The 25,750-nt window shown below is 39.3% G+C and overlaps 3 protein-coding genes and 1 pseudogene across 11 annotated transcripts in view; 2 read left to right on the top strand and 2 right to left on the bottom strand.

The window, feature by feature from the left end:
- Positions 1-3,700, bottom strand: part of VPS39 (VPS39 subunit of HOPS complex) — a 56,186-nt gene extending 52,486 nt beyond the window's left edge. The window contains exon 1 of the mRNA XM_036845141.1: positions 3,468-3,700. Coding sequence (XP_036701036.1) covers positions 3,468-3,540 — 73 coding nt within the window. The 5' untranslated portion in view covers positions 3,541-3,700. The remainder of the gene's footprint in view (positions 1-3,467) is intronic.
- Positions 3,701-5,448: 1,748 nt separating this feature from the next.
- TMEM87A (transmembrane protein 87A) overlaps positions 5,449-25,750 on the bottom strand; it is a 43,938-nt gene continuing 23,636 nt past the window's right edge. Inside the window, exons 11-20 of one of the 8 annotated variants that reach the window (XM_036845153.1) lie at positions 24,907-25,000; positions 23,332-23,400; positions 21,419-21,527; positions 20,435-20,493; positions 19,604-19,707; positions 11,721-11,794; positions 11,242-11,303; positions 9,568-9,623; positions 8,990-9,020; positions 5,449-6,709 (exon numbers count right to left, since the gene is read on the bottom strand). In XM_036845153.1, the coding sequence (XP_036701048.1) occupies positions 6,668-6,709; positions 8,990-9,020; positions 9,568-9,623; positions 11,242-11,303; positions 11,721-11,794; positions 19,604-19,707; positions 20,435-20,493; positions 21,419-21,527; positions 23,332-23,400; positions 24,907-25,000 (700 nt within the window). In that variant the 3' untranslated portion in view covers positions 5,449-6,667. The other 7 variants (XM_036845152.1, XM_036845156.1, XM_036845154.1 and 4 more) reach the window with 7 other exon arrangements.
- Positions 14,489-25,750, top strand: part of LOC118891308 (calpain-3) — a 167,131-nt gene continuing 155,869 nt past the window's right edge. The window contains exon 1 of one of the 2 annotated variants that reach the window (XM_036845127.1): positions 14,489-14,713. In XM_036845127.1, the coding sequence (XP_036701022.1) occupies positions 14,680-14,713 (34 nt within the window). In that variant the 5' untranslated portion in view covers positions 14,489-14,679. The remainder of the gene's footprint in view (positions 14,714-25,750) is intronic. The other variant, XM_036845133.1, reaches the window with a different exon arrangement.
- On the top strand, positions 16,445-17,367 carry LOC118891136 (annotated as a pseudogene).

Here is a 25,750-nt window from a genome sequence, read left to right as displayed (position 1 = left end):
CACACACCCTACATTTTTTACAGGCTCTGAATATACATCAAAGTTTGAGAAACAGGCTCCAGAATCAGACATGATTTACTGGATGTGACCTTGGAAAAACTACTTAAATTTTCAGGTTCTTCTTCTGCAAAATGGAGTTGTTATTATTTCATAAATGCTTAATACAGATTAGTACTCAGTAATGGAAGCCATTATTACTATTAATTAATTAAACAAATATTTAATATCCAAAGTATCCATTATGAGTCAGGAACTGTTCTAGGCACTGCAAATAAACCTATGTACAAAACTAAGTTACAGCTCTGAAGAAATTTATATTCTAATATGGAATGAGAGAGACAATAATAACATATAAAATAGCATTAGGTGGCAATCCGTGGAAGAAGATAAGGCTGAGTAAAAGAGTAGCACATTGGTGGATGTGGCATTTTCTTTTATATAGAATAGTTAGGGAAGGTCTTGCAGATTTATGTGACATTTCAGCAAATGAAACGAGGAATGAGCCATATAATACCTAGGACAAGAGAGTGTCAGGCAGAGGAAACAGCAAGTGCAAAGGCCCTGAGATAGTTACATGCTTTTGTGCTCATGGAACAAGGAAGACAGTGTAACTAGTATCAGAAAGGAGCAAGGGATAAGAACATAGGGGATAAAATCAGGGAAGTAACCAGAGGCCTGATCATGACAGGTGTTGTTATTTTAGTTGTGATGTGAAGCTACTGGAGGGTTTTTTTGTTTTTTTTTTTTTTTTTTTTTTTTATTTTTGGCTGTGTTGGGTCTTTGTTTCTGTGCGAGGGCTTTCTCTAGTTGTGGCAAGCGGGGGCCACTCTTCATCGCGGTGCGCGGGCCTCTCCTTATCGCGGCCTCTCTTGTTGTGGAACACAGGCTCCAGACGCGCAGGCTCAGCAATGGTGGCTCACGGGCCTAGTCGCTCCGCGGCATGTGGGATCTTCCCAGACCAGGGCTCGAACCCGTGTCCCCTGCATTGGCAGGCAGATTCTCAACCACTGCGCCACCAGGGAAGCCCTACTGGAGGGTTTTGAGCAGAGGAGAGATGCAATTAGAGTAAGTTTTCAAAGGATCACTCTATCTCTGTGTGGCTAAAATACTGCAAATGGCACAATGGCAAACCCAGGGTAATCAGTCAGAAGGCTACTACAGTAATTCAGATGAGAGAGACTGGTGTCTTCATCAGCAGTAGTTAACAGTAGAGACGGACAGAAGTGACTGGATTGTGGAATTTTTCAGGAGGTGGAGCAGACAAGATTTGCTGATGGATTGGATGTGGTGTATAAGAGAATAAGAGAAGTCAAGAACAATTCCAATGATTTTGGCCTTAGCCAAATGGGCAAACAGAAATGCCATAAGCTGAGCTATGGGATACAGGGGGACAGGCATGTTTTGAAATCAAGAACTGTTTTGGCCATGCAACCAGATATCCAAATGAAGATGCTGAAGAGGCAGCTGGATTCTACAACTACAGAGTTTCAGGAGAAGTCAACATCATCATCAGTATTTTCCTCATTTCCATGTCCCAGGAGATGGATTATGGTGGCTCTATGACATCTTCCAGCTCCAATATTGTCTGGCTCTCCAGAAGCCTGGAGGTTCCTGGATGAACTTTCAGCCTAAGGTCACGGTATAGATAGAAGGGGTAACAACTAGAAATAGCAATATTTATTGCTGGTAAAGTCTGAAAATAAAGTAGTTTTGAGGCACAAGGCAGTAAATGGCCTCTTGTAGCCAGTACCTATCACAGCATCCTAGTAGGCAATGAGCGTTTCTCCTGTTTGCTTGGAGATCAGGCAGACCGAAAGCTACCTACCATTTCAAAAACTGTATTTCTGGAAAGCACAGGTTCAGGGAATCTTCACTGACACAAACCGGAGTTGGTGAAAGAGACTGAGATATGTGTACTGCTAGTCCCACAGGGTATCAGAGTCAAGGATTCTGACAAGCTAAATACAGTGTGATAAGTAGCTGCATCCATCCTTTTCAGAAGTATATGTCCGAGGCTGAGTGGAATACCCCTCCCTCTATGTTCCCATGTTAGGCAGCGTATGTCTCTAGTATCATTTATCTTGCATCGTAATCTGTTCATATTTCTTTGCCTGCCACTGTGTGTCCTAGGAGCACAGGCATTGTTTCTTATTCATCCTTGTATTCCTGTCTCTGGCAGAGAGACTGGTCCATGTAGGCACTTAATACATGACGAAGAAACAGGAGAATGAGCCCCTTTGTGCTGAGTGTCAAGTCTTTCATTTTTTCAATTTCTTTATTTCTCCTCTATTTATTTTTAATTTTTACTGAGAGCATTTAATGACAGAAAAATGGAGGTTTTCTTGAGACATCTGGAGGAAGCAGGATTCTCTCCTTAACCCTAGGACAGCTTGCTGTGGAGGTGTGACTTTAAAGAGGCCCAGAGCTAAACAACAAGGTCCTACTGTAGAGAACAGGGAACTATATTCAATATCCTGTGATAAACCATAATGGAAAAGAATATGCAAAATAATGTATATATATATGTATAACTAAATCACTTTGCTGTACAGTAGAAATTAACACAACATTGTAAATCAACTATACTTGAATAAAATTAAAAAAAAAAAAAAACAGAGGTCCAGGGCTGCTAAAGGTTGGGGTGGTGGTGAGGGGCACACATTAATAAGAAGATCTAGAGTGAAAACACCTTACTGAAAAGGATGTGAAGAACTCTGACTAGGTGGCACTGTCCACAGATAATGAATAGGACACCGGCTTCCACCAGGCCCATCATGGGTACCTGGCTCAATATAAGATCTGATTGAGGGTTCTGAGCCACCTTTTTATGGCCCTTGATTTCTAGGGCCCGGACATTAACTTGATTTCTAGGACCTGGACATTAACAGGAAAGACTGAAATTACTTCTGTTTGGTCTTTGGTTATCAGACACACACTCACAGATAGGAGCATAATGTTCGTAGTTAAGAGTCAAGGTTTATTTCAGAAGCCATTTGTATTCTGGAGCAGAGAAGAGATACCTGACCCTGCTTTCTGCACTGGCCAGTCTCAAAAGGATCATGCAAGTTTTTATGGGTTAGGTTTCATGACAGCCTGGAATGATGCTCTTCTACCTAGAAGAGCTAGGCAACTTGGACATTTTGACTATAAGGCAATCAACCACTTGGCTAGATTAAGAGTGGAGAGTAACAAGTTAGCTACAGTAATTAGAAGTAAGCGATGAGTGATCACTAAGGGGGAAAAGACATAGCTGTTAACTTGTTCAATGCAAAAAACAAACAAACAAACCATCAAAAGCAAACAGCTTCACCACCCTCGCTGTCAACAAGGCTCTGCCCTCCCTCATCCTAAGCCCCTCTCGGACGGCGTTCGACCGGAGTCCACACAGCCAGACTCCGTCCACTTCCCTAGCCTCCTGAAAGGTCCCAGCCACTCCCGCGCTGACCCCGCCTGGCCCCTCGGCTCACCCCAGGCAGCCAGACAGTCGATCTGCAGAGGCAGCTTTTCTAGGATCGGCACCGGTTCAAAGGCGTCGTGCATGGCGGCGGGCGGAGTCGCCGCCGCAGTCTCACCCGGACTGTGCCAGGTCGGGTGTGGGGCCGGAATCAGGCCAAGGGAAGAGCCGGGACCCCTGCTACTGGCTCTTGGGCGATAGAACCATCATCAACACCGGACTTCCTGCAGAGCCAAGCCCGCCCCTTCCGCAACCGAAGCCCCGCCCCTTCCGCCCCGGTTCCTAGTGTACCCTCGAGGAATGCACTGGTGATTGGGACCGCGTTTCACCCTGGACCGACCTTCTCCATTGTGGAGTGCGAGTGGCCATGGGCTTAACAAGAAGGAAAAAGGATTTTAATCTTAGAACTGTCTTGGGCAGCATAGGGTGGTGAAGAATTCAGGCTTTGGTGTCAGTTAGACCTGGGATGGAGACGTACCATTTAGGAAATGAGCTAAGTAGCTGTGGCGTTTAACAATCCCTAGAAGCCTTAGTTTCCTTATCTGCAAAATGATGGTAGTGTTGTGTACCTACCTAACGTGTGAGCGCTTAGCAACGCCTGACAATCTAAGCACTCAAAGGTAGTTTTAGTATTACCATTAAAAACCCAGCTAGTGCGAGTACCTTACCCTTGTATTTTACGGGTTGGTCTAGGCCTGTGGTTCTCAAAGTGTGGTCCCTAGATCAGCATCACCTGGGAACTTGTTAGAAAGGCAATCTCAGACCTCATTCCAGCCTTATTGACTCAAAAACTGTGGAGTGGGGAGTCCAGCAGTCATTTAATAAGTCCCCAAGGAGAGTCCATGAACTTTAAAGTTTGAGAACCAATGCAAGAATGATCTGTATCTGGCAGTTTAGCCCCAAGAAAACAGTAGGCATGTCATAAAATTAAGCATTTGGTTTAAAGCAAAATGTAAAAGAAAAAAGGAGTGAGTCTACGATGTAAGGTGTTAAAGAACAAAAACAAAAACCCACCAGCCCTGGTCAGTTTATAGTCTCTTCATCTGTAAATTAGGAATACTGTCCCATCTTTATCAAATGCTGTTTCTGATAATCAAATGAAATATTTTCAAGTAGTAAGAAACACAAAAATTGCTAAACAAATCTTGTGGCTGGTTTTCACCATAGAAACTGAACAACTTGAAAATTTAGAATTACCAGCTGCTGTGCTAGAAGAAGGCCAAATACCTTGTAGTTCCAGACCCAAGGACCAAGATCAAAATAAACAATGTAAACTCTAAGGTAACAGGTCAATGTGATACTATAAATTCCTTCTGAACCTTTTCTAGGAACTGATACACTATAACCAATCAAAGTAACACAAGCCATAAGAGAAAGCAGAAAGAATAATCAACCTATAGAATTTGTGCTATACACTCCTGCTTAAAACAACAGGTTCTTGGGAATTCCCAGGCGGTCCAGTGGTTAGGACTCGGCACTTTCACTGCCATGGCCCAGGTTCAATTCCTGGTAGGGGAACTAAGATCCTGCAAGCCACATGGCATGGCCGGGGTGGGTTTTTTTTTTTTTTTTTTTACCTAGTCTCAAGTTAATATCTAACAAGTCTCGAAAAATATTTGACCAACTATCCTGCTGCATTATGACTACTATTCACTTGCTAAGTTTCAGTGTGGAAGAACAGAAGCACACGAAGTTAACACCAGCCTTTTGTGAATGCGTTAACCTGAGAATAGTCATTTCTTCATATTGTTTCTTAGAGATACTATCTAGGTGATTTTTTTTTTTTGTTACTCACCATACCAAACAGCTATAGAGAAATGTTACATGAATGTTTAACACTTTAGTGAAGATTGTAGTAGTGTGGTCACTGGTTTGAACAGAAAGTAAGACAACATAGAATAAAAACCATGGAAGGAAAATTCTACAAGAGAGAGTTTGGGAGAAAGAAGGGTCTTTAAAGAAAGTCTGGGAAAAAAGTGAGAAAAAGATACCAATTTTGTTAAAATTTTTTAATATTAAAAAGTGGCATGAACTTTCTATGTAGAACAAAAAATCTTGGGAAGGCAAAATTGGACAAAATCATTCAAACAAATATAGTGCTTCAAATGAATCCCATCACCTTGTGATGTTTCTTATAAACCATCCCTAAACCAACACCAGATACAAGAACAGTTGATCCTAAAGAATGAGCAGCAGTCCAGGGCCTCCACACTATTTCATGCAGAAAAAACTGTTTAAGCCAGAAGGACCTGTTTCCTTTGTATTAGCTCCTGCTTCTGAAGCATTATAATCCCTTTAACAGGGTGCTCACTCACATGCACTTACGATGGAGTGCCTTTCTGCATCTAGTGCAACACCCAGTAAAAGGCATGAAGGCAAGCAAAGCATTGCCTAGGACTCTGCAATGCTGCCCTTGAAGGCTTACAAAACAGTAGTTAAAAGTTCTGGAGTGTGCACCACATTGCCAGCAATGGGATGTGTCACAATAGCAGATGTCAAAAGAGTTAAGCTAATATTTCTCTCTAAAGTATATCTGAAATAGAAAAATCTTTAATATACACCGTTTGTAAACAAAATTGCACTTGATTTTGCTTTTTCAAATGATCTAAATCACACTGTAACAGTCTCTCTCTCTCTTTTTTTTTTTTTGGTTGTTCTTTTAATCATTGTTAGAACCATGGCTCCTTAACGCAGAAGGACTCCTTTTTCTCAAAACTACCTCTGCAAGATTTAACCTTGGCTTCCCAGGAAATGCAAAGATAATTAACAATTTCCCCCATCACCTATGTAACTCCCTAAATAAATAAAAATTACAGGCAGTTGCTCCTGGATATTACTTATTATGGTGTTGATGTCACAGTTCTTCAGAATATGTTAAATTTTTTAGTTTGACAGATTAAACAATTTAAACATTATAGAAGGTTTAGGAACAACATACACAAGTTGCATAAACATCCATGTCAGGGTGTGGGAGGGAAAGGGGCATCAATGCTGCAAATAAAAAACTTGTAGATTTTTCTCATCCTATGACCTTGTTTTCAATAGAATGTTCTCCTTGTTCCAACACCTCTCGCCAGCTCCAATGCACAAAGATCAAGGAACAGATCAGGATGTCATTGCCTCCTTTAATCCCATGGAGCAGTGTAAAGACTGACACAGAAGCTGATCTCTTCCCAGATACTAGCCATCTTCAGCTGCAAATCTTCCCATTCTTTACTCCATTTTGGACCTTTCAAAGTGCGTGATCATTCGTTCCTAGGGGGAAAAAGGTTATGCTAAGTATATTGATTTTAAATGGTCTACATTCCAAATATCTTTTCCAAAGATGATCACACACACATTTTCTATAATTACTTGCTTATGTTCATTAAATATTTAGAGCAATGGTTCCTAACCATCTATAACGATTTTGAAACACACAGATGTCCAAGTCCCAAGATTAACTGAAGCAAAACCTCTAGGCTTCTGGACAACAAACCACAAATCAAAGGGAACTGTATATTTTAGAGTCACTTAAGCTTTAATAAAAATGTGTACCTCCTCTGATTCAGGAATTTAGCTTAATGAAATAGTCAAGGATGTGGGCAAAGATTTAGCCACTAGCATCTCTACTGCAACACTCAGAATTACAACAAAGTACTAGAAAGAATTAAGTGTCCAAAAATATAGGACTGTATAAACAAACTATAGTATATCCTTACAATGAAATATACTGATTAAAATTAACATTTGATGAAAAAGTTCTAGAGATCTGTTGCACAGCATATGTGCATATAAGTCAACACTTTGCACTTGAGAAAGTTTAGAATGGTAGATTTTACATGTTTTTCACCATAATTTTTTAAAATCATGTAAAAAAATTACATTTGACTATAAAATAGTATTTATAGTATGCCATTTCAATTGAGAAAGTTAATGTAATACTATTAAATTTCACAGTAATTACATAGTAATTTTACCTTAGAGTATTTTTTCATTTTTCCTTTGCTTCATTTGCTAAGTACCTATCACAAATTTATCCCAAACTCTGACAGAACTGTAAATCCCTTTTCAATATGATCAATTACATCAGATTATCTACCCTTTTCATGTTTTTTTCCTTAGAAATACTTGTCCCTGAAGCTCTCTGTTCTCCCGCTCCATTCCGGACTAGCTGTTCTCCAAACTTGTTGCCCAGCTGTCACACTCTGAGAATTTCTTACATCATCCTAGGAATTTATCCCTGCCTCTCTGTGTCGGATCCTTTACTTCCTGAATCCGAAGTCTTTCTCTTTTTAGTTCCCTCATTTTATGAATAACATTTTCTACTCTTTCCTGAGAAAGCACACATAGGATGTCAATTATTTTAGTTTTTGCATGACTGAAAACATCTTTGTTTTACCCTTATGTTGATAGTTGAGTACAGAATTCTAGTTTGAAAATAATTTTTCTCAGAATTCAAAGACATTGTTCTATTATCTTCTAGCTTCCAACATTGTTGAAGAGTCTGATGCTGTTTTGATTCCTAGTCCTTTATTTGTTTCTCTTTTAATTCATTTAAGTTCTTTTTCAGTTCTTGAATCATTTTTTCACACAGGAAAATATAAACAGATGAAGTCAGTGCCACCAAAAGTACTACAATAAACCCATATTCCCATAAATGGCACAACTGGGTTTCACATACTCAGCCTCCTCTGGCTGAAATATGCGTATCTGGAGAGCTGGAGCCAATGGGATACCCTGAAGGCAAACTGTTAGCAGAAGATGGCTCCCAAGAGAAAGATCTAGGAACTGCAGAATATACCACAAAAAGCAAAGCCTTGTCTGAAAGGTAGAGTTCTCAATTATCTCAATGCATGCAACAGCTAAGGAATCTGACACTGTGTACTGCACCACACAGCAGGTCAGTGAGAAGTGAACAAACCATTTTTTAGCAGTCAATCCAACAAAGTAAGTCACAATTGGGCAGAGGCTTTTAAAAGGCTTTCTGAAATCATGACTCTAGAATAACCTAAACATTCAGAACATGTCTAGAAGTGGTTTCCATGAACTCAGACTGCAATTCCTACATAAAACCTCATGTGAAATCTTCTAGATAAAGTGTATGGAGCCATATTAAAAGACTAATAATCCACATAAACATTAGAGGTACTAATTATCCTTATTATCTGGAGGACAGTGACACAGATAACACTGTATAGTAGGTAACTTAAAATAACTTTTCTTTATTATTTTTCCCTAGACTAGATAAGGGTTAAATTTGAATTTCTTAAAGACAAAGGAATTAGTGGAAGAGTATGGTACTGGCTACCCAATTTAAACAAAGACATTCTCAAGTCTGACCACACTTTGTAAGAAATAAAAGGGGGACATGTACAGAAAGGAAACATTCTTGAATATTTTAGTTATAGTATTAGTATTTCTCTTTTCATCCTTTGTCAACTATACCAACTATAGTTCATCAGTCCATTACCGAGTCATATAAATAAATCTCCTTGAACAAAAGACTTAAGCCACCAGACCCATAGTTTATGTGCATATGATTTGATTACTAACCTCATCTGAATCCAGAAGGGCTGGAAGTGCTCTGCAGAGAGAAAAACAAACTAAACGATGTAAAATAAAGCCATAAATGGTTCAAAAAGGACAGTGGAATAATGACTACAATTTAAAGTTTTTGTAACTACCTAAGATTTGCATCCCGTTGAAGACATTTCAGGAAAAGAAAAAGCAAATACAAAAAAAAAAAAAAAAAGAATCACAGTTACTAGAATTGTATGGACTTTAATAGGAACAATGTTTAATTAAAATTATAGGCATGGAAAGGAACCCAAAAATTCCAAAAGGATTATCCCACTGATTTTAGGAAGACCTACAGCTAAATCTTCCTGAGCAGAAATGTCATCTGAATGAATAATCTGGATGATTTTTGTTTGTATATCATTCCTGGTCTTTATTTTCTAACATCTTTTTAATATTTTTAATACTTTAAATTATTTCAGTAATTTAACCTTTTACTTCTAGAGTTAACTCAAGCATTCTCATTACTATGCTCTTCAGCTCATTCATTTAAAATAATAAAAGTAATACTAACTGTGAAAAAGGATTCTTGTGGTAATGATTCAAAAACTTACACATCTGTCACAGATGAAGGAACATTCTCTTCTACCCACTTTAAATCATCTTCCTGCTGAGAACATAAAAATGCCGGATGTTACCAAAATGCACCAAAATATACATCTCAAGTAACGATCTAAAGAGGTCTCAATTTAGTCTTTTGTCACTGTGAACTAGTATATTCACATAACAGGACAAATAACAGAAAAGTCAAATAATTTAATTTAAAAAACTAAACTATATGAACGAAATATAAAATGATATCCTACATCCCTAAATGCTTTCTTCTCAGTAGTCTAATACCTAGAGTTTTTGCTTCATGTAAGCTTTGCTCCTTAAAACTGAGATAAATTCTAAAGCCCTTTTAAATGCAGTGAATGCACAGTTCTTAAGGAAAAAAAAGCTGACTGAAAAACTCTTGATTTTTTTTTAAAATTGAAGTATACAGTTGATTTCCAATGCTGTGTTAATTTCCACCATGCAGCAAAGTGATTCAGTTATACACATATATATTCTTTTCCATTATGGTTTATCACAGGATTTAAAAAAAAATTTTTATTGGAGTATAGTTGATTTACAATCTTGTGTTAGTTTCAGGTGTACAGCAAAGTGAATCAGTTATACATATACATATATCCACTCTTTATTTTAGATTCTTTTCCCATATAGGTCATTACAGAGTATTGAGTAGCATTCCCTGTGCTATAGAGTAGGTCCTTGTTGTTTATCCATCCTATATATAATAGTTTGCATCTGCTAATCCCAGACTCCCAATCCTTCCCTCCCCAACCCCCAGCCTTGACGACCACAAGTCTGTTCTCTATGTCTATGAGTCTTTTTCTGTTTTGTAGATAGGTTCATTTGTATCATATTTTAGATTCCACATATAAGTGATATCATATGGTATTTGTCTTTCTCTTTCTGACTTACTTCACTTAGTATGATAGAGATTAAGTCCATCCATGTTGCTACAAATGGCATTATTTCATTCTTTTTTATGGCTGAGAGTATTCTGTGGAATATATGTACCACATCCTCTTTATTCATTCATCTGTTGATGGACATTTAGGCTGTTTCCATGTCTTGGCTATTGTGAACAGTACTGCTATGGACATAGGGGTGCATGTATCTTTCTGAATTACAGTTTTGTCTGGATATATGCCCAGGAGTAGGATTGCTGGATCATATGACAACTCTATTTTTAGTTTTTTGAGGAACCGCCATACTGTTTTCCATAGTGGCTGCACCAGCTTACATTCCCACCAATAGTGTAGGAGAGTTCCCTTTTCTCCATACCCTCTCCAGCATTTGTTATTTGTAGACTTTTTTTTTTTGTAGACTTTTTAATGACGGCCATTCTGACCGGTGTGAGGTGATACCTCACTGTAGTTTTGAAAAAATCTTCATCTTTACTACAAAAAAGATCACCTTAGATTATTAACGGGGCGATGATTTCATTGATGAAAACCATTAAAAAGAACCATCAGAATGGTCTGGAACCTTTTCAGGACATAGCAGCAAACCATCTAGTTAAAAGATTACTAGGTCCTAGACAGAATCTCTTGCTATCTCTGTTTTTAAAAATGTTAATTATAGCACATAGGTAAAAAATCATTAAGGCCTGTACATAACTGCTGAGCTCCACCAAGGGCCAGAGGACAGGGAAGAAAAAAAAAAGAAGTCATACTTACTGCTTTGTTTAATTTACTATTTCCATTTGGTTCTTGTTTGGTACTTCTCATTTTCATTCCTTCTGTAGAAGAAAAAAAACAACAGACTGGTTAACTAGGTCAGTAGACCAGCACTGATAGCAAAAATGGATTCAGAGCTTTATTTTAAGCTTATTGACACTAAATTATACTACAGATAAGTTTCTCCATCTTTACATTTGTGCTGGAAAGTTCAAAGTCAAGTTTTCAGCTCATCTCTAGCAAGTAAACTGGACATTTAATGTGCCATTATTTACTGAACATGGTTTCATCTAAAGATTCATACCCTTACTTTTGCTTCTCCCTAACTTCACCACATACCAAACTGAAGAACATGTTGTAAAAGAATACACGCATCAAAGTCTCTTGATTTTGATACTCAAAATGTTATACTTCTTTTACTCTATTTCTAAAAACCAGAAAAGAATATTTAAAGCACAAAAGGTGAATTTTATCACTACCAAAGCTTTCTTTCAGCATAGGTTCCTTTTGTTCATCCTCCTCCTCTTCCTCAGACAATGGTGAAAAGGCAAACCTGACAGAACAAAGGTAGAACAGAAGGAAAAAATTAGAAAACTAAAAAAACTACTCCACTATCTGGATTTTACACGACTAATTATTGAAACCTCAATTATAGTCATTCATTACATCAGTTTAGTGAATAATAAAGTAATTCTTTCCCTTCAGAAAGCTCTCAATTGCCGCTATGAACAAGAGAGAAGCAGGACAGTATCATATTTATGAGTGCAGGCTCAGCCACGGACTACTTGTGACCTTACACAATTTACCTATTCTCTCTGTGCCCTAGGTTCCTCATCTGTAGATGGGAATAATAACAGAACATTACTCATAGAGGTAATGAAAAAAGCAGGTAAGTCATTTCAAATAGAGTGCTTAGAACAATACCTCACAGTAAGCACTCAATAAACGTTCACTTATAAGCATATGTATCACACAGGGGTAAGTAAGTTCTCTTGTAATTCAAAATTTCAGACTTCAAATTGGTAGTTATAATTTGGAAAGCCTGATCTTGTTGTGTTCCAAGTTTTTTAAAATCTCAATTTCTAAGTGGGGAGCTGAGAAGATGAAGGCCTGATCTGGAATATCTGTTATCTTTCCTTCGCAACTTACAAGAGATTCAGCAAAGCAGCTACCAGATAGGTAACTCCTGGAATGCTTTAGCTTTGAACTCATTCTGCACTTTCCATTTTACTGTTGCCTATTATTTTCACTCTACTTTGTTTTAAAATCACCCTTACGTGATAAAAAAAAACTCCTTATAAGCTAGGAATAATAGGGAACACCTGTAACCTGATAAAGGGTAACTAACACAAATTCACAGTAAATATCAAAGTCAATGTGATCCTTGAGATACATTTATTTTAAAGTCAGCATAAGATGAAGAGGCCCACTCTCATTTCCTCTATTCAATATTATACAGGAAGGCCTAGCAAACACAAGAATCAGAAATGAGACAGGAAAACTATTAATTTGAGATAATAACCAATCTAATGAGAAAATCTAGAAATTATTAGAATAAGGTAACACAGGAGAGTTGATGGATGTGATATACAAAAATCAATAGCATTCCTACATAATTGGAAAAGCCTAAATTATTATTTTAAAAGAGGTTGCATCCGTAAGATCCACAAAGGTTTTTAAAAAACACATTTAAAGTTACAAAACATAACAGAGGCATTGAAAGGACTGAAAAACGGAGAGATAACACACTCAAGGATGGGATTATCAAAAAGATACAAAATTTCCCTAATTAATCCATTAAGCTTAATTAGATTCCAATCAAAATCTCATAAGGTTTTCCTAGAATTAAACAAATAAGCTAATTTTTTTTTTTTAAAAGCAAAGACCCAATAACAAAGTATATTTTTTAAAAAGAAGATTAAGGGGGAGGGTGGTTTAGGCCCTGGAGATACAAGATTTACCAGGAAGCTAAAATAATTAAGATTAAGATAATGTGCTGCTGAGCAGGATCAGAGCAAAAGAGACAAGAGAACCTATAATCAAACATACTCTTTATGAATGAAAGCTCAACTGTGAAATTTTTTTTTTAATTAATTAATTAATTTATTTATTTATTTATGGCTGTGTTGGGTCTTTGTTTCTGTGCGAGGGCTTTCTCTAGTTGTGGCAAGCGGGGGCCACTCCTCATCGCGGTGCGCGGGCCTCTCACTATCGCGGCCTCTCTTGTTGCGGAGCACAGGCTCCAGACGCGCAGGCTCAGTAATTGTGGCTCACGGGCCCAGCTGCTCTGCGGCATGTGGGATCTCCCCAGACCAGGGCTCGAACCCGTGTCCCCTGCATTGGCAGGCAGATTCTCAACCACTGTGCCACCAGGGAAGCCCAACTGTGAAATTTTTTAAAAAATTATAGAAGAACTTTATGATTTCACCTCAAGGTAGGAAATAATTTTCTTAGAACACAAAATGTATAATCTGTGAAGGAAAAAAAAATGACAAATTTGACTCCACATTTTTGAGTTTTCCTATAACCAAAAACATCACTAAAAAAAAAAGTTCAAAGATAATCAAACTAGGAGAAAACATCTGGAATACTTGAACACTGGAAATATCTGGAATATTGGCATCTAAAATATATTAGGAATTCCTACAAATCAATACAAAAATGATCAATAAGGCAATAAAAAAATAAGCCAAAGATATAAAAAGCTGATTGACATAACTGACAGTAAACATATAAGAGACATAAAAAGTTAACTCAGTCTTAAATGCAAATAAAAGTAACACTGGATATTGACGCTCATCCATCAGATCTGCAAAAATTAAATAAAATAATGGGAGTGTAGAAGGAGGGAAGAGGAAAGAGAGCCTCATACCACTGTTGGTAGATATGCAATTTGTTTCAGATTTTTTTTGGAATACAATCTGGTCATACTTTAAAAATTACAAATACACATACCCTTTAACCCAGCAATCTCAAGGCCACTCACTGTATGTACTGAGCATCTGCTATGTGCCAGTGTGTAGTGAAAATTTAACCTTGTGTACACAAAGAGAGGACTGGTTTTGCCCATGACTACTGGGAGGTGACCTCTATGCCCCTGGCATGTCTTGCCTGATGGGAGTGTCTCTGGTCACCCAGTTTGGCTCTGGCCACAGGACAGTCTAACAGCGTGACTTGTGACAAGGTCTCTGGGGCACACAATATCACTTCCGGCCTCTAGAGGAACTAGCAACTAAAGATAAGCCTGACCTCCAGGCCCTCCCTGGAGACTGAAGTTCAGCCACACAGATAGTAGGTGATCGAGCCCCAGTAAAATCTCTGGACACCAAAGGCTCGGGTGAGTCTCCCTTGGTTGGCAAAACTCAGTGTGTACTGTCACACACTGCAACCAGGAGGAGGGAACACCGTCTGTGACTCCATGGGAGCAGACAACTGGAAATGCTGCATTTGGACCCCTCCTGGACTCTGTACTGTAAGTCTCTCCCCTTGGCTGATTTTAATTTTTATCCTTTTTCCGTAATAAACTATAGCCATCAACATAACAGCTTTCAGTGAATTCTGAGTCCTTTTAGTGAATAATCAAACCTGAGATGGTTTTGCAAACCCTTGAACTCGCAACTGTGTATCAGAAGTGAGGACAGTCTTATAGAGACCATTCCCTCAGATTTTGCAGCTTGGCTAACTCCATGTAGCCAGGAATAGTTCTTGGCCTTCATGGAACTTACTTCTGGTTTGAGGGGTGGGGGATAGGAAGAGAAGATAGATAGTAAGTAATAAATAAAGTATATAGATTTTAGAAGATAATAAGTGCAATGACAGAAAAAAATGAGGCGTAGGGGTATTCGAGTGTATAAAAATAAATGTACGTAACCAAGCAAGACCCTATAGGACCTTCCTGGGATTACCCCTCCTCCCTGGCCCCAAAACCTCTGCCTGTCTTTTGTCTGTAGAAAAACTTTAGCTTCCTAGGCCTTCCCCGAGTTCCAAAGAATAAATTTAATCAGAGAAATGAGAAAATGCAGAAGCAAAGGAAAACAGTCAAGCAAGACAAAATAATAATAGTTTAGCCATTAAACAAAGTCAAGGACCTTTAGTTCCTCCTTAAGGGCTATGGATAATATCCTGAGCCATATCCTTTGAGCTGTTTTGCCGATACTGAAACCCCCACCAGGTGGAAGAAGTTAACTGTGTGCTGCCAAAAGCCTGTAGATCCCAGACTGGTTAGAACCAGAAGGCTGATGGGATTACCTCACCTCTAACCAATCAGAAGAATGTCTACAAGCTGATCATGTACCCCACACCCCTGCTCCCTCACTCTGTCTTTAAAAACCTTTCCCTGAAGGGAAGGGAAAGGGAAGTCCCTAAACCTTTGCTCTAAGTACAACTGTATGCTGAGTCTCATGAGTCCTTTTAAACATATGTGGTCTTGGGCTTCCCTGGTGGCGCAGTGGTTAAGAATCTGCCTGCCAATGCAGGGGACACGGGTTCAAGCCCTGGTCCGGGAAGATCCCACATGCCGCGGAGCAACTAAGCCCGTGCGCCACAACTACTGAGCCTGTGCTCTAGAGCCCGTGAGTCACAACTACAGAGCCTGCATGCCACAACTACTGAAGCCCACGCTCCTAGAGCCCGTGCTCCACAACAAGAGAAGCCACTGCAATGAGAAGCACGTGCACTGCAACGAAGAGTAGCCCCCACTCGCTGCAACTAGAGAAAGCCGGCGCACAGCAACGAAGACCCAACACAGCCAAAAATAAATAAATAAAATAGATACATTAAAAAAAAAAAAAAAAAGTGATCTTGGGGACCCTAAAACAACCAAACTGGAAATAGTCCAAATGCCCATCAACAGGGAAACAAGTTAATTATAGTTAACTTGTTAATAGTTATAGTTAATTATTAACTATACTACATCTATACTATGTAATATAATGCCATCCATGAAAATAATGAGTTTAATTTAAACCAGTTGTCTTGGAAGGCATTTCCACAATGCACTGCTGAGTGAGTAAAAGAAGATTCCATATTTGAACACGGAATAAAATGTGGCAGGATACATCACATTAGGCTGTTAACAATGGAGTTATAGGGAGTGGGCACAATGTTTTTTAAAAAAGGAGAAAGGAAGAGGAGACATAAAGCAAAAAAAAATTTTTAAAGACTAAAGAAAGGGAAAAACTTTATGTATAGATATAGCTAGCAAATGAACAGAAGATCAACAGATCAGTGTAGAGGGAGGTGGCAGGAAAGGCTGGGAACAGCTGCTGAAGTGACAGAGCAGTGGCCCCACGCAGTGTGCTGGAAGACAAAACTTCCAGGTAGTGGCCTGCAGAGTCTGACCCAGAGTATGATGGGGCATCAGCAGGAGGCCACAGTCCCTAGGCTGCCTCTTTAAGGGACGGGGTGGAGCCATGTGGAAGCTCCACACTTCCTGAGCCCAGGTCCCCTCAGTTCAGTGAAGCCATGAGTGCTGAGATGAAGGTGACAAGCCAAGGGGGCAGCACTGGCCACAGTCATCCACAGGTGCTGCAGGCCCCTGGTGTGTACACTGCTGGATACACCTAATATTAGAGAGGTGGCTGAGAGGGACTTTGCTTCCACATTCCACATTTCGGCTGCTCACAGTGTTTGCTTACAGGACACATGCTGACCACTTAGCTGAAGCCCAGAATCTCCCTCCACTCACAGAGGCTCAGAAGGATAAGTTTTGACATCTATCAATCGTCACCCTGGCTGCCAAAGTCAAGTGTATCCTATGTGCAGTACCACTGGAGGCCTCTGTCCTGCAGAACATGCGGCATCTGGAAGACCCTGTCATTGAGGCCGTGTACGCTGACGTGATTCGCCTCCCTCAACCAGCCCAACCAGAGACTGGAGGTTGACGTCCAGCACCAGGACCTCAGTGCCACTGCCTGAATCCTGCAGGAGTGGTGTGTGGGCGGCAAAGTGGTGCTGTCAGGCACTGAGGAGCAGGTGAGCCATGCAGCCACATCTCAGGACCCTGAGCAACACGTGACTGAGCTGAGGGAACCAATTCCTGGCACCAATCAGTGCCAGCCCAGCGAGAAAGCTTCAAAGGGCAAGGGGCTCTGAGGGAGCGCCAAGATTTGATCCAGGTTGAACTGACAGGACTATCATTTCTTCCCTGGGACTGTGGTGTCCCAGCTATCTGCCTGCCCCTTAGGAGTCCTCAGAGAACTTTCCTGTGCCCCTGACCAGTTGATAATCCTAGGTTCATGACCCTTCACCTCCCTTCTTCGTTCCCCGACTCCCAAGGGAGGAGGCAAGTACAAGTCATGTTTTTGTTGGTACTTTTTGTTTTATGTGACTTTCTTTATTTCTTTTCTTTTTCCCCTTTTCTCTCTTTTTAAAATAAATTTATTTATTTATTTATTTTTGGCTGCATTGGGTCTTCATTGCTACATGCGGGCTTTCTCTAGCTGCGTTGAGCGGGGGCTACTCTTCGTTGCGGTGCGAGGACTTCTCATTGTGGCGGCTTCTCTTATTGCAGAGCATGGGCTCTAGGCAGGCAGCCTTCAGCAGTTGTGGTGTGCGGGCTCAGTAGTTGTGGCTCACGGGCTCCAGAGCACAGGCTCAGTAGTTGTGGCGCACGGGTTTAGTTGCTCCGCGGCATGTGGGGTCTTCCCGGACCAGGGCTTGAACCTGTGTCCCCTGCATTGGCAGGCAGATTCTTAACCACTGCGCCACCAGGGAAGTCCTGTATGTAACTTTCTTATGTGTGCCATTGTTCCCTCCTCCTCCCTGCCATGCTCTCTCCCCTGTTTCTTTAGGAGCCAGCATCTGTCCCTGTTTATTATATGTCACTGAGTAGGCGGGGCTGCTATGTCCTCAGCATAACCCACATGTGTTCCTTCTCCCACCACCCCAGCCCTGTATACCTAACCCCCAGCTCTTACTCCCTGCCCCCAGGCTATTTGGGGAGCATCTGAAGAGCCACAGGGCTCCCACCTTAATTCCCATCCTGAGAGTTCTGGGAGCCCGCCTGCCTTTCTAGGAGTCACTGATGAAAGTCTAGGACACTTTCAACCCAGAATCCTGTCACACTGCTGTTGTTTCCTTTCCTCTTTCCTGCCCTTGGGTCCTGGGAATGCTACTGCTTTGATGACTCCATGGCCTAAGGGCAGCTGTTTCTTGAGCTGTTGTGAGATGGTTCATTCTTGGCCCTGGCTATCTTTGAAAGCCTGATGGCAATCCTGGCAGGATTTATACTTCCTTTTGTGAGTTTGGTGGGGAAGGGCAGGGGATATATTGTAATAAAAAGAGTATGTATAAATATATCTATATATAACACGACAGAAATAAATCTGCAAGAGGTCTATCTACAAAAAAAAAAAAAAAAAAAGATTAATGTAAAGGAGGGTCACAAGACCCTTAGTTATACCATCTCATCCTTTTCCTTCTTCGGTGGTATAGTTGCATAATATAAGCTCTTAACTATCTAAAAGCACACGAAGAGGGGGGAAAAAAGAAGGGAAACAAAGGCATGGCTAATAACAAAATAAAGATGGCCAATTCGTAAATAACTGAGATTTGCCTATAGTTAGACAAAGCAAATTCACATGTTGATTTTTATTCCATAGTCAGTCACTTAAGTTTTCATTTTACCTTCTCTGTTGTTACAAAATAAGCTGAGCTACCGACTATAGAAATTGTTCTTTCCTTCTGGACGCTAGATAGGTGAGACTCTCATTACAATTGTCACAATCTATCTACCTCCCTTATTTACCCATACAAATACTTATATTAACAGAAGATGTCAGAACTGAAAGGGACCTCATATCAATAGGTATCAATTCCCCCCCCCCCCTTTTTTTTTAATTAATTTGTTTATTTATTTATGGCTGTGTTGGGTCTTCATCTCTGTGCGAGGGCTTTCTCTAGTTGCAGCAAGCGGGGGCCACTCTTCATCGCGGTGCGCGGGCCTCTCACCATCGCGGCCTCACTTGTTGCAGAGCACAGGCTCCAGATGCGCAGGCTCAGTAGTTGTGGCTCACGGGCCTAGTTGCTCCGCGGCATGTGGGATCCTCCCAGACCAGGGCTCGAACCCGTGTCCCCTGCATTAGCAGGCAGACTCTCAACCACTGCGCCACCAGGGAAGCACCCCCCCTCTTTTATGAAGAGGAAACTAAGGTTCAGAGAGGTGAAAAGAGGCAGCATGCCAAAAAACACAACTCAAATTAATAGGAGAGCTGAGACATGAACCCAATTTCCTGAGTCCAGACCCAATGAGTATTGTTTCCATTACATGATACGGCCCTGACAGTGTCGCTCACTGAACCACCCCTAATCGATAACGTGGCCATTCAATGGTTAGCAGCGTAAATAAGAAGAATCCCCAAACCTCTGGTTGTTTGCAGATGGTCGCCAGAGAACCATGATGACAAAGAGGATCATGGAGAACAGCAACCGCCAGATGGCATCGTCCACCCACAGCTCCCGCCAATCCTACCAAAAGGGGAAAAAATACATTTATATACATTATCTTAACCCTTTGTTCGCAAAGCCCTTTGCGTAGAACAAGAACTATTTGTTTATTCATTCAACTTACATTTACTAAGGGCCTGCTATATGCTAACAAGCACTGCGCCAAGCACAAAGTGAATGAACCTAATTTCTTCCCTTGTAGTGATTACCATTGTTAAAGAAAAGGCACTAACCAAACAGAGTGCTTGTCAATGCTTCATTATAGCTCCGAGAATCTTTAGGGAAGAGTTTTTATATAAGGTAAGAGAAAGTAACATCAGGTTGTTATTTTTTTATAATTTTCATTTCTTTAGTTTTACCAAAACAGAGCCTTAGTTGCCTCCAAAGAAATGCTACTGACCATAGTCTTTGTGCTCAGATCTTAAGGACATGGTTTTTACTCAATTAGCATTATTCACACATACTTAATGTTTAAGACTCTGGATTTCTTATTTGAGAATTTTTAGTTAAAGCCAAGATTGGGTTATGACAGACTGTGGTTATCACTTACAAAATTCTCTTGAACTACTAGTATATATAGTATATGATACACATAGAATACTCAGGAGGAGAGAAGCATTCTAACCCTCAGAGTGGAGACCTAACTCTAAATTTTTATAAGGTACAAACCTTACCACTGTCATCAACATCATTGTCTGTGTGTAACAAACAGTACACTATTCCTAAATGCATGTGTTTGTTAACTCACCGACTGACAAGTCACTATCCTGAACTTCATGGTTGTCCAGATGATAAACACAATAGATGCTAAGAGGAAATATAAAACCTGGTCAGTATGAATGTTGGTTTACATCCCCAATTACATTCTCCAATTCTGGTTAAGTGGAATCCCCCACATCCCTAACCCCCAAACATCACCAACACTTTCTGTTATTTTAACATATTTATTCAATACAAATTTACTTAACTACTCTATACAAGGCCCATGTACTCTTGTCAAACCTTTCTGTACTTAAAGAATAGTTTTGTTTACTATCTGGCTAATTCAGTAACCCTGAGAATTGGAAATGAAGTTATTGGAAACGTGGCTTTTCCCAGCAATATCAATAACACAATTTTTCCCCTTCCTTTATCCTTAGTATAGTAATGCTAATTTTTCTTTAGCTGGTCAGATGGGGAAAAAAAAGGCTGATAAAATGACTGCAAGACAAACACAACTGTTGGTTCCAATCACAGGCCAGACTTCACTTTTCCTGCTACAAGGGCCAAAAGGCAGAAAATAAGCCTACTTTGGCTATAGTCTACCTAATGTCTATATTTTATGCATGCTTAGTAACATACGTACAAGGAGTATAATGGCAATGTACCCCGACCTAAAATTCTATAGCTATTTAATAAAACCAAATAAGCAAGTATTAATGTCTTCTAAAAGGAATCTGAATGCTCTATGGCACTCAAGCTAACTTGCTTCAAGAAAAAGAATGGAGACAGGATAGAGATATGCTAACAGCTGAATTAATTTTCATCTATTATACTTAAACTAAATGGTTCTCAATCTTTTCTGAACCACAGACCCCTTGGAGAATGACAAAAGCTAAAGACCACTTCCCCAAGTAAAATGCACAAAACTTTTCTATGTAATTTTACAGAGCCCACCTATAACCTCTCAGGTTAAGAATCTCTGTTCTAAAAGGATCACATTTAAACATCAGGAAGAAAGTCCCCGACTTACCTGCCACTGCCAAGATAAGTGTGTTGGTGAAATGTCGGTACAAAGAGAGTTTTACAATGTTCCTCCGAAGTTTTAATAGCTTCATTGTTTGAGTCAGGCTAATAAATATGTGTTTGAAGGTCAAGGAAATCAACATTCAGAAAAACCATAAGCTATTAAATTAATCCTCGTTTCTGAGGATCTGGGGTCATAATGATAGAGCTATGGATCCCAGAGGCCTCACAGCTCTCTTATTCTCAATCTCACAACCACCCCAAGCCTCACCATGATTAATAAGAAAGTCTTCATTTTCAATGAGATACTGAAGAGAAGACAGAGCCAGGATAAAATGAGAATGGAGAAAAATAAGAAGAAAAAAGAAAAGAGGAAAATACTAAAAAGAGAAATAAAGACAGGAAGCAGCTTTCTAGAGAAACAAAAAGAAAAAAGAAAAAGAAAGACAAATGGAAGAAAATGAAATGAAAATGAGTAACAGGTAAGGGAAGAGAAGTTAGCATTATCTTCTCTCTTCCTTTAAGGTAGGTAGCTCTGTTCTCACTGTCCCAGCTAATCCAGTCTAGGGTCATAAATACACTTATGCCTACAACCTTCCAGAGTTCTACACTTAGACCCCTTGTGCCATATTAAGAGCACTGCCATCAGCTGCCAGATCAATCCTGAATTAAAAGGACAGTACAATTACAATTGGTCGAGTATTCCAGGCAGTTAGGCTCTAAAAGTAATGACTCTCCATTTTCAGAACATTACTCCCAAGTAGAAGTTGCCACAGAAGACAGGAGGGGAATTGATGACTACTGAAGAGGATATCTGCTCTCATGTCCAACTTTCAGAATGAGCAGATACAAAAATCAATGAGGTGGAGCTTGGTCTGTGCTTTGACAAAGACTTATTAACAAGCTGCTACCTAAACACTGGGTTATCTCATTGTTTGGTCCAGCCCCACTTTCCTCTCTCCACTCCTCCCAATATTTATAGAGGTTCACAAAGCACACTTGAAAGATATTGACCTAGAAAAGCTTGACCATTTGAACCAAGAACACTTCAATTTCAAAGATTTCTGATATATGATAATCTACTCAAATTCATAAAATTATTTTGTTTACATTCAACCTTTTATAACCATCACAGTTTATCAAGACAATAATATTGCACACAGAAGAAAATACACAAAAACCAACACAAATTTAAAAAAAAAAAAACCAAAAGGATAAAAGTCCCAAAAGTCAAATCCTTCATCCAATAGGCCAAGTCCCTAATAAACAGTATTTAATTTTAAGAAGCAAGAGAAAAAGATTACTTAAATAGAAATCTGTCTGTTACGTGCTGGTTGGCTTCACCTGTAAACGAATCAATATTTACTTCAAAGAGTGGAAGCCTTCAGACAATCTGAAGTCAGCTTTTGAACAGGGGTTTAAAACACTTACCCTGTAAGGGGTTAAACCTGCTAAACCTACATAGAATTTTAAGAGAGTCAAACAACCTTATGTAATCCCCAAACCACATTTTAAGAATCAAAATCTTTTCATAATTTTCAAAGCATTTAATAATTCCTAGAGGCTGCAAGAAATGTCAGGAGCAGGGCGGCCAGTGATTCTAACACTAAGTGGGGTGCACAAATAAGTCCAAAATCAAAGTGAAATGTTCATTAAAAAAAAAAAAGGAAAGCCACAAGCTTTCATCTTGTGCTCAGATCACAGTCACCAATTTCTGATGCAATTTTAAAAATTAAAAACAAAAAAACTGCTTACCTGAGGCCTCAGGTTGTTAGACTAAAAATACCCTACCTAATCCCAGACTAAGGAGTAATCAATAAAACTGTTAAAAAAAAAAAACCCTTTGCAGAAAGATCAATGGAAACCCATCTCCAAAAGGAGAAAATAGACTGCCATCAAAGAATCCAATGAGAAGGATATCCACCAGCACAGGGCAGTGTCTAGGAAAGCCAAGGGGATAAAGGCCAAGGAAGCAAGATCAGTCTGGGCCTGCAGACAAAGAAAAAGAGGTGGTGAAAAAAGAGATGTCCAGAGAGGCACAGAAATGAAACCAGCACATGATTCTGCATTTATATAATCATCTGGAGTGGTTTTGCATTTGAACTCAAAGAAAACAAAAAGGAGTAACATTTGGCACCTGCATCACTCTTCCCTTCTGACAAACCATCATGTATAATATACAGCTGTAAGCATTTCACGCAAATTGTTGATTACAATCTCAGTACAATGAAACGTGCTAACTAATAAGGGTTCTTTAATATAGAGTTATAACGTGGTAATAGAGTTCTTAGCACCCTAAGATCCATGGTAGGAAGCGACCACACCAAAAACTTTATGGCAGTATAAGTTCCCATTCCATTCTATCATTTCCCATCATTTTGGTTTTGGCTATAAGTCCTAAAGACCCTTCTCATATTTAAAATTACTGCATCATTAATATACTAAGAATTATTGATTTCTGGAATTGTAATATACAATGTATTTTTATGAAAAAGAGCTCACCTCAAAATAAGATGTAAGGCAAGTATCTATCCCCAAAACTATGCTGCTTGCTTTCATAAAGTTTAAGATGCTATTTATTTAACCCTAACTACCCAATCACCAGGGCATTACTGAAAGGATATCCATAAAATAATACAGGCATCAATTGCTGAGAGGGCCAGGTTTACTATCAAAGCCAAGGGATAAGAAAAATACTACAGCAGCAGAAGAAAGAAAATGAAATTGACAGGTGGTTAAAGTTGCTGAAAGTCTAAGGAAATTACATACAGAGGACAGTGTGGTTTGAAAACCAAATTTGCATCCATAAAGTGTTTCATTTAAGGGGCAATTTGTTGCAAAACTTACTGAGCCCAGTTTGAGAGAAAAGTTGACAGCATTTACCATCTTGAATCTAACAAGTTATTGCAAAGAGAAATTTTTAAATAAATAGGAAAATAACTGGAATGACCTAGGGAGGCCCACTTCTTCACATTAATCCAGCTCTAACATAAATTTCTTTATCACCTATGTCTCAGTGCTTTGGTTTCCTTCCCTAACAAAAGGCATAATTATGTAATTGTAAATAATTATGTAAAATATAATCAGTTGAATTTTAAGAAAGCCTCCGAAATGCAAGTGCTGGTTAAGCAAAGAGCACTGTCACTTTAAAACAAAAACCAGATTAACCAGCAAGTGCATGATTACAATGTTTGTCACTTACGCAAGAATGGAGCCAGCTGCTCCACTGCTGCTTCCCACCGGGGAACTAGTAAATAAGCAGTAATCTGGGGACAGGTGGGAAAGCGTTCATTCCCCATCACACATTAAATTTATGAAGCTCTAATAGATAGATTAAAAAGAAAAAATGAATTATACATACGTCTGGTAAACCAGAGCCCAAAGGTGACTTAGAGGAAATAGTAAAGAAGCCCACAGACATTACCAATTAACCTCCTCAAGACAAAAACTATATATCTGAAATGACCACAAAAATTCTGATTAAGCAATACTGACCCCAGTAACTCTGAGGACCCCTTCCATGCCAGAGAACAAAAGATAAAGTGCTCCTGCTACCACAACCTTGTGAAGAGTGACTCCAAGGCGAGGCCTAAAGAGGAAGCAAAGAAATGAGTACAAATGCAACAAACCCCAAGACAAGCTAAGTAACAGAAACTCATGTTGATTAATGCAGGCCAACAACTTAACAGATATAAGCCAGACATACTTGATTCAGCTGAGAAAAACTCAAACAGACATATGGTCTTAAGTCAAGACAGTGAACACTAGAACTTGAGATCCGGTCCCTTGTTACTGCATTTTTTAAAAAACTTTTTATTACAGAGAATTTTGAAACATATTCAATAGTATAATGAACCCCTATAAACCCATCATCCAGTCCCAAAAGCCGTCAACCTACACAACTAATCCTGCCCCATGCACACCTCATCCACTTTCCATCCTCCCATACTATTCTGAAACAAATCCTAGATCTTACCTTTTATTTATATGTATTTCCGTATGTTTTTAAACAGATATGGACTTTGAAAAAACATAACCACAATATCATTATCAAATCTAAAACTGTTAACAATTCCTTAATACAATCAAAATCTTATTAAAACTCATTAAATAGTCTGTTATCAAGCTCAAAATCCAGCAAAATGTGAAAAGTCTGAGTAGCTTCTGTGTCAAGGAGGAAAAATCTTAGATCCTTGATATTCAAAGTACCTCTGAATCAGAATCTACGTTTTAACAAGATCCCCAGGTGATTCATTAGTGCATTACAGTATGAGGTGCACTGCCTTAAATCATGTCTACCTAAGCCTTAGCAATGTTTGTTCTTATATTTTGTTATATG

The sequence above is a fragment of the Balaenoptera musculus genome, chromosome 2 (assembly GCF_009873245.2).
Source record: "Balaenoptera musculus isolate JJ_BM4_2016_0621 chromosome 2, mBalMus1.pri.v3, whole genome shotgun sequence".
NCBI lineage: Eukaryota > Metazoa > Chordata > Mammalia > Artiodactyla > Balaenopteridae > Balaenoptera > Balaenoptera musculus.
Note: the sequence above shows the minus strand (reverse complement) of the source record. Positions and strands in the feature narration are given on the sequence as shown.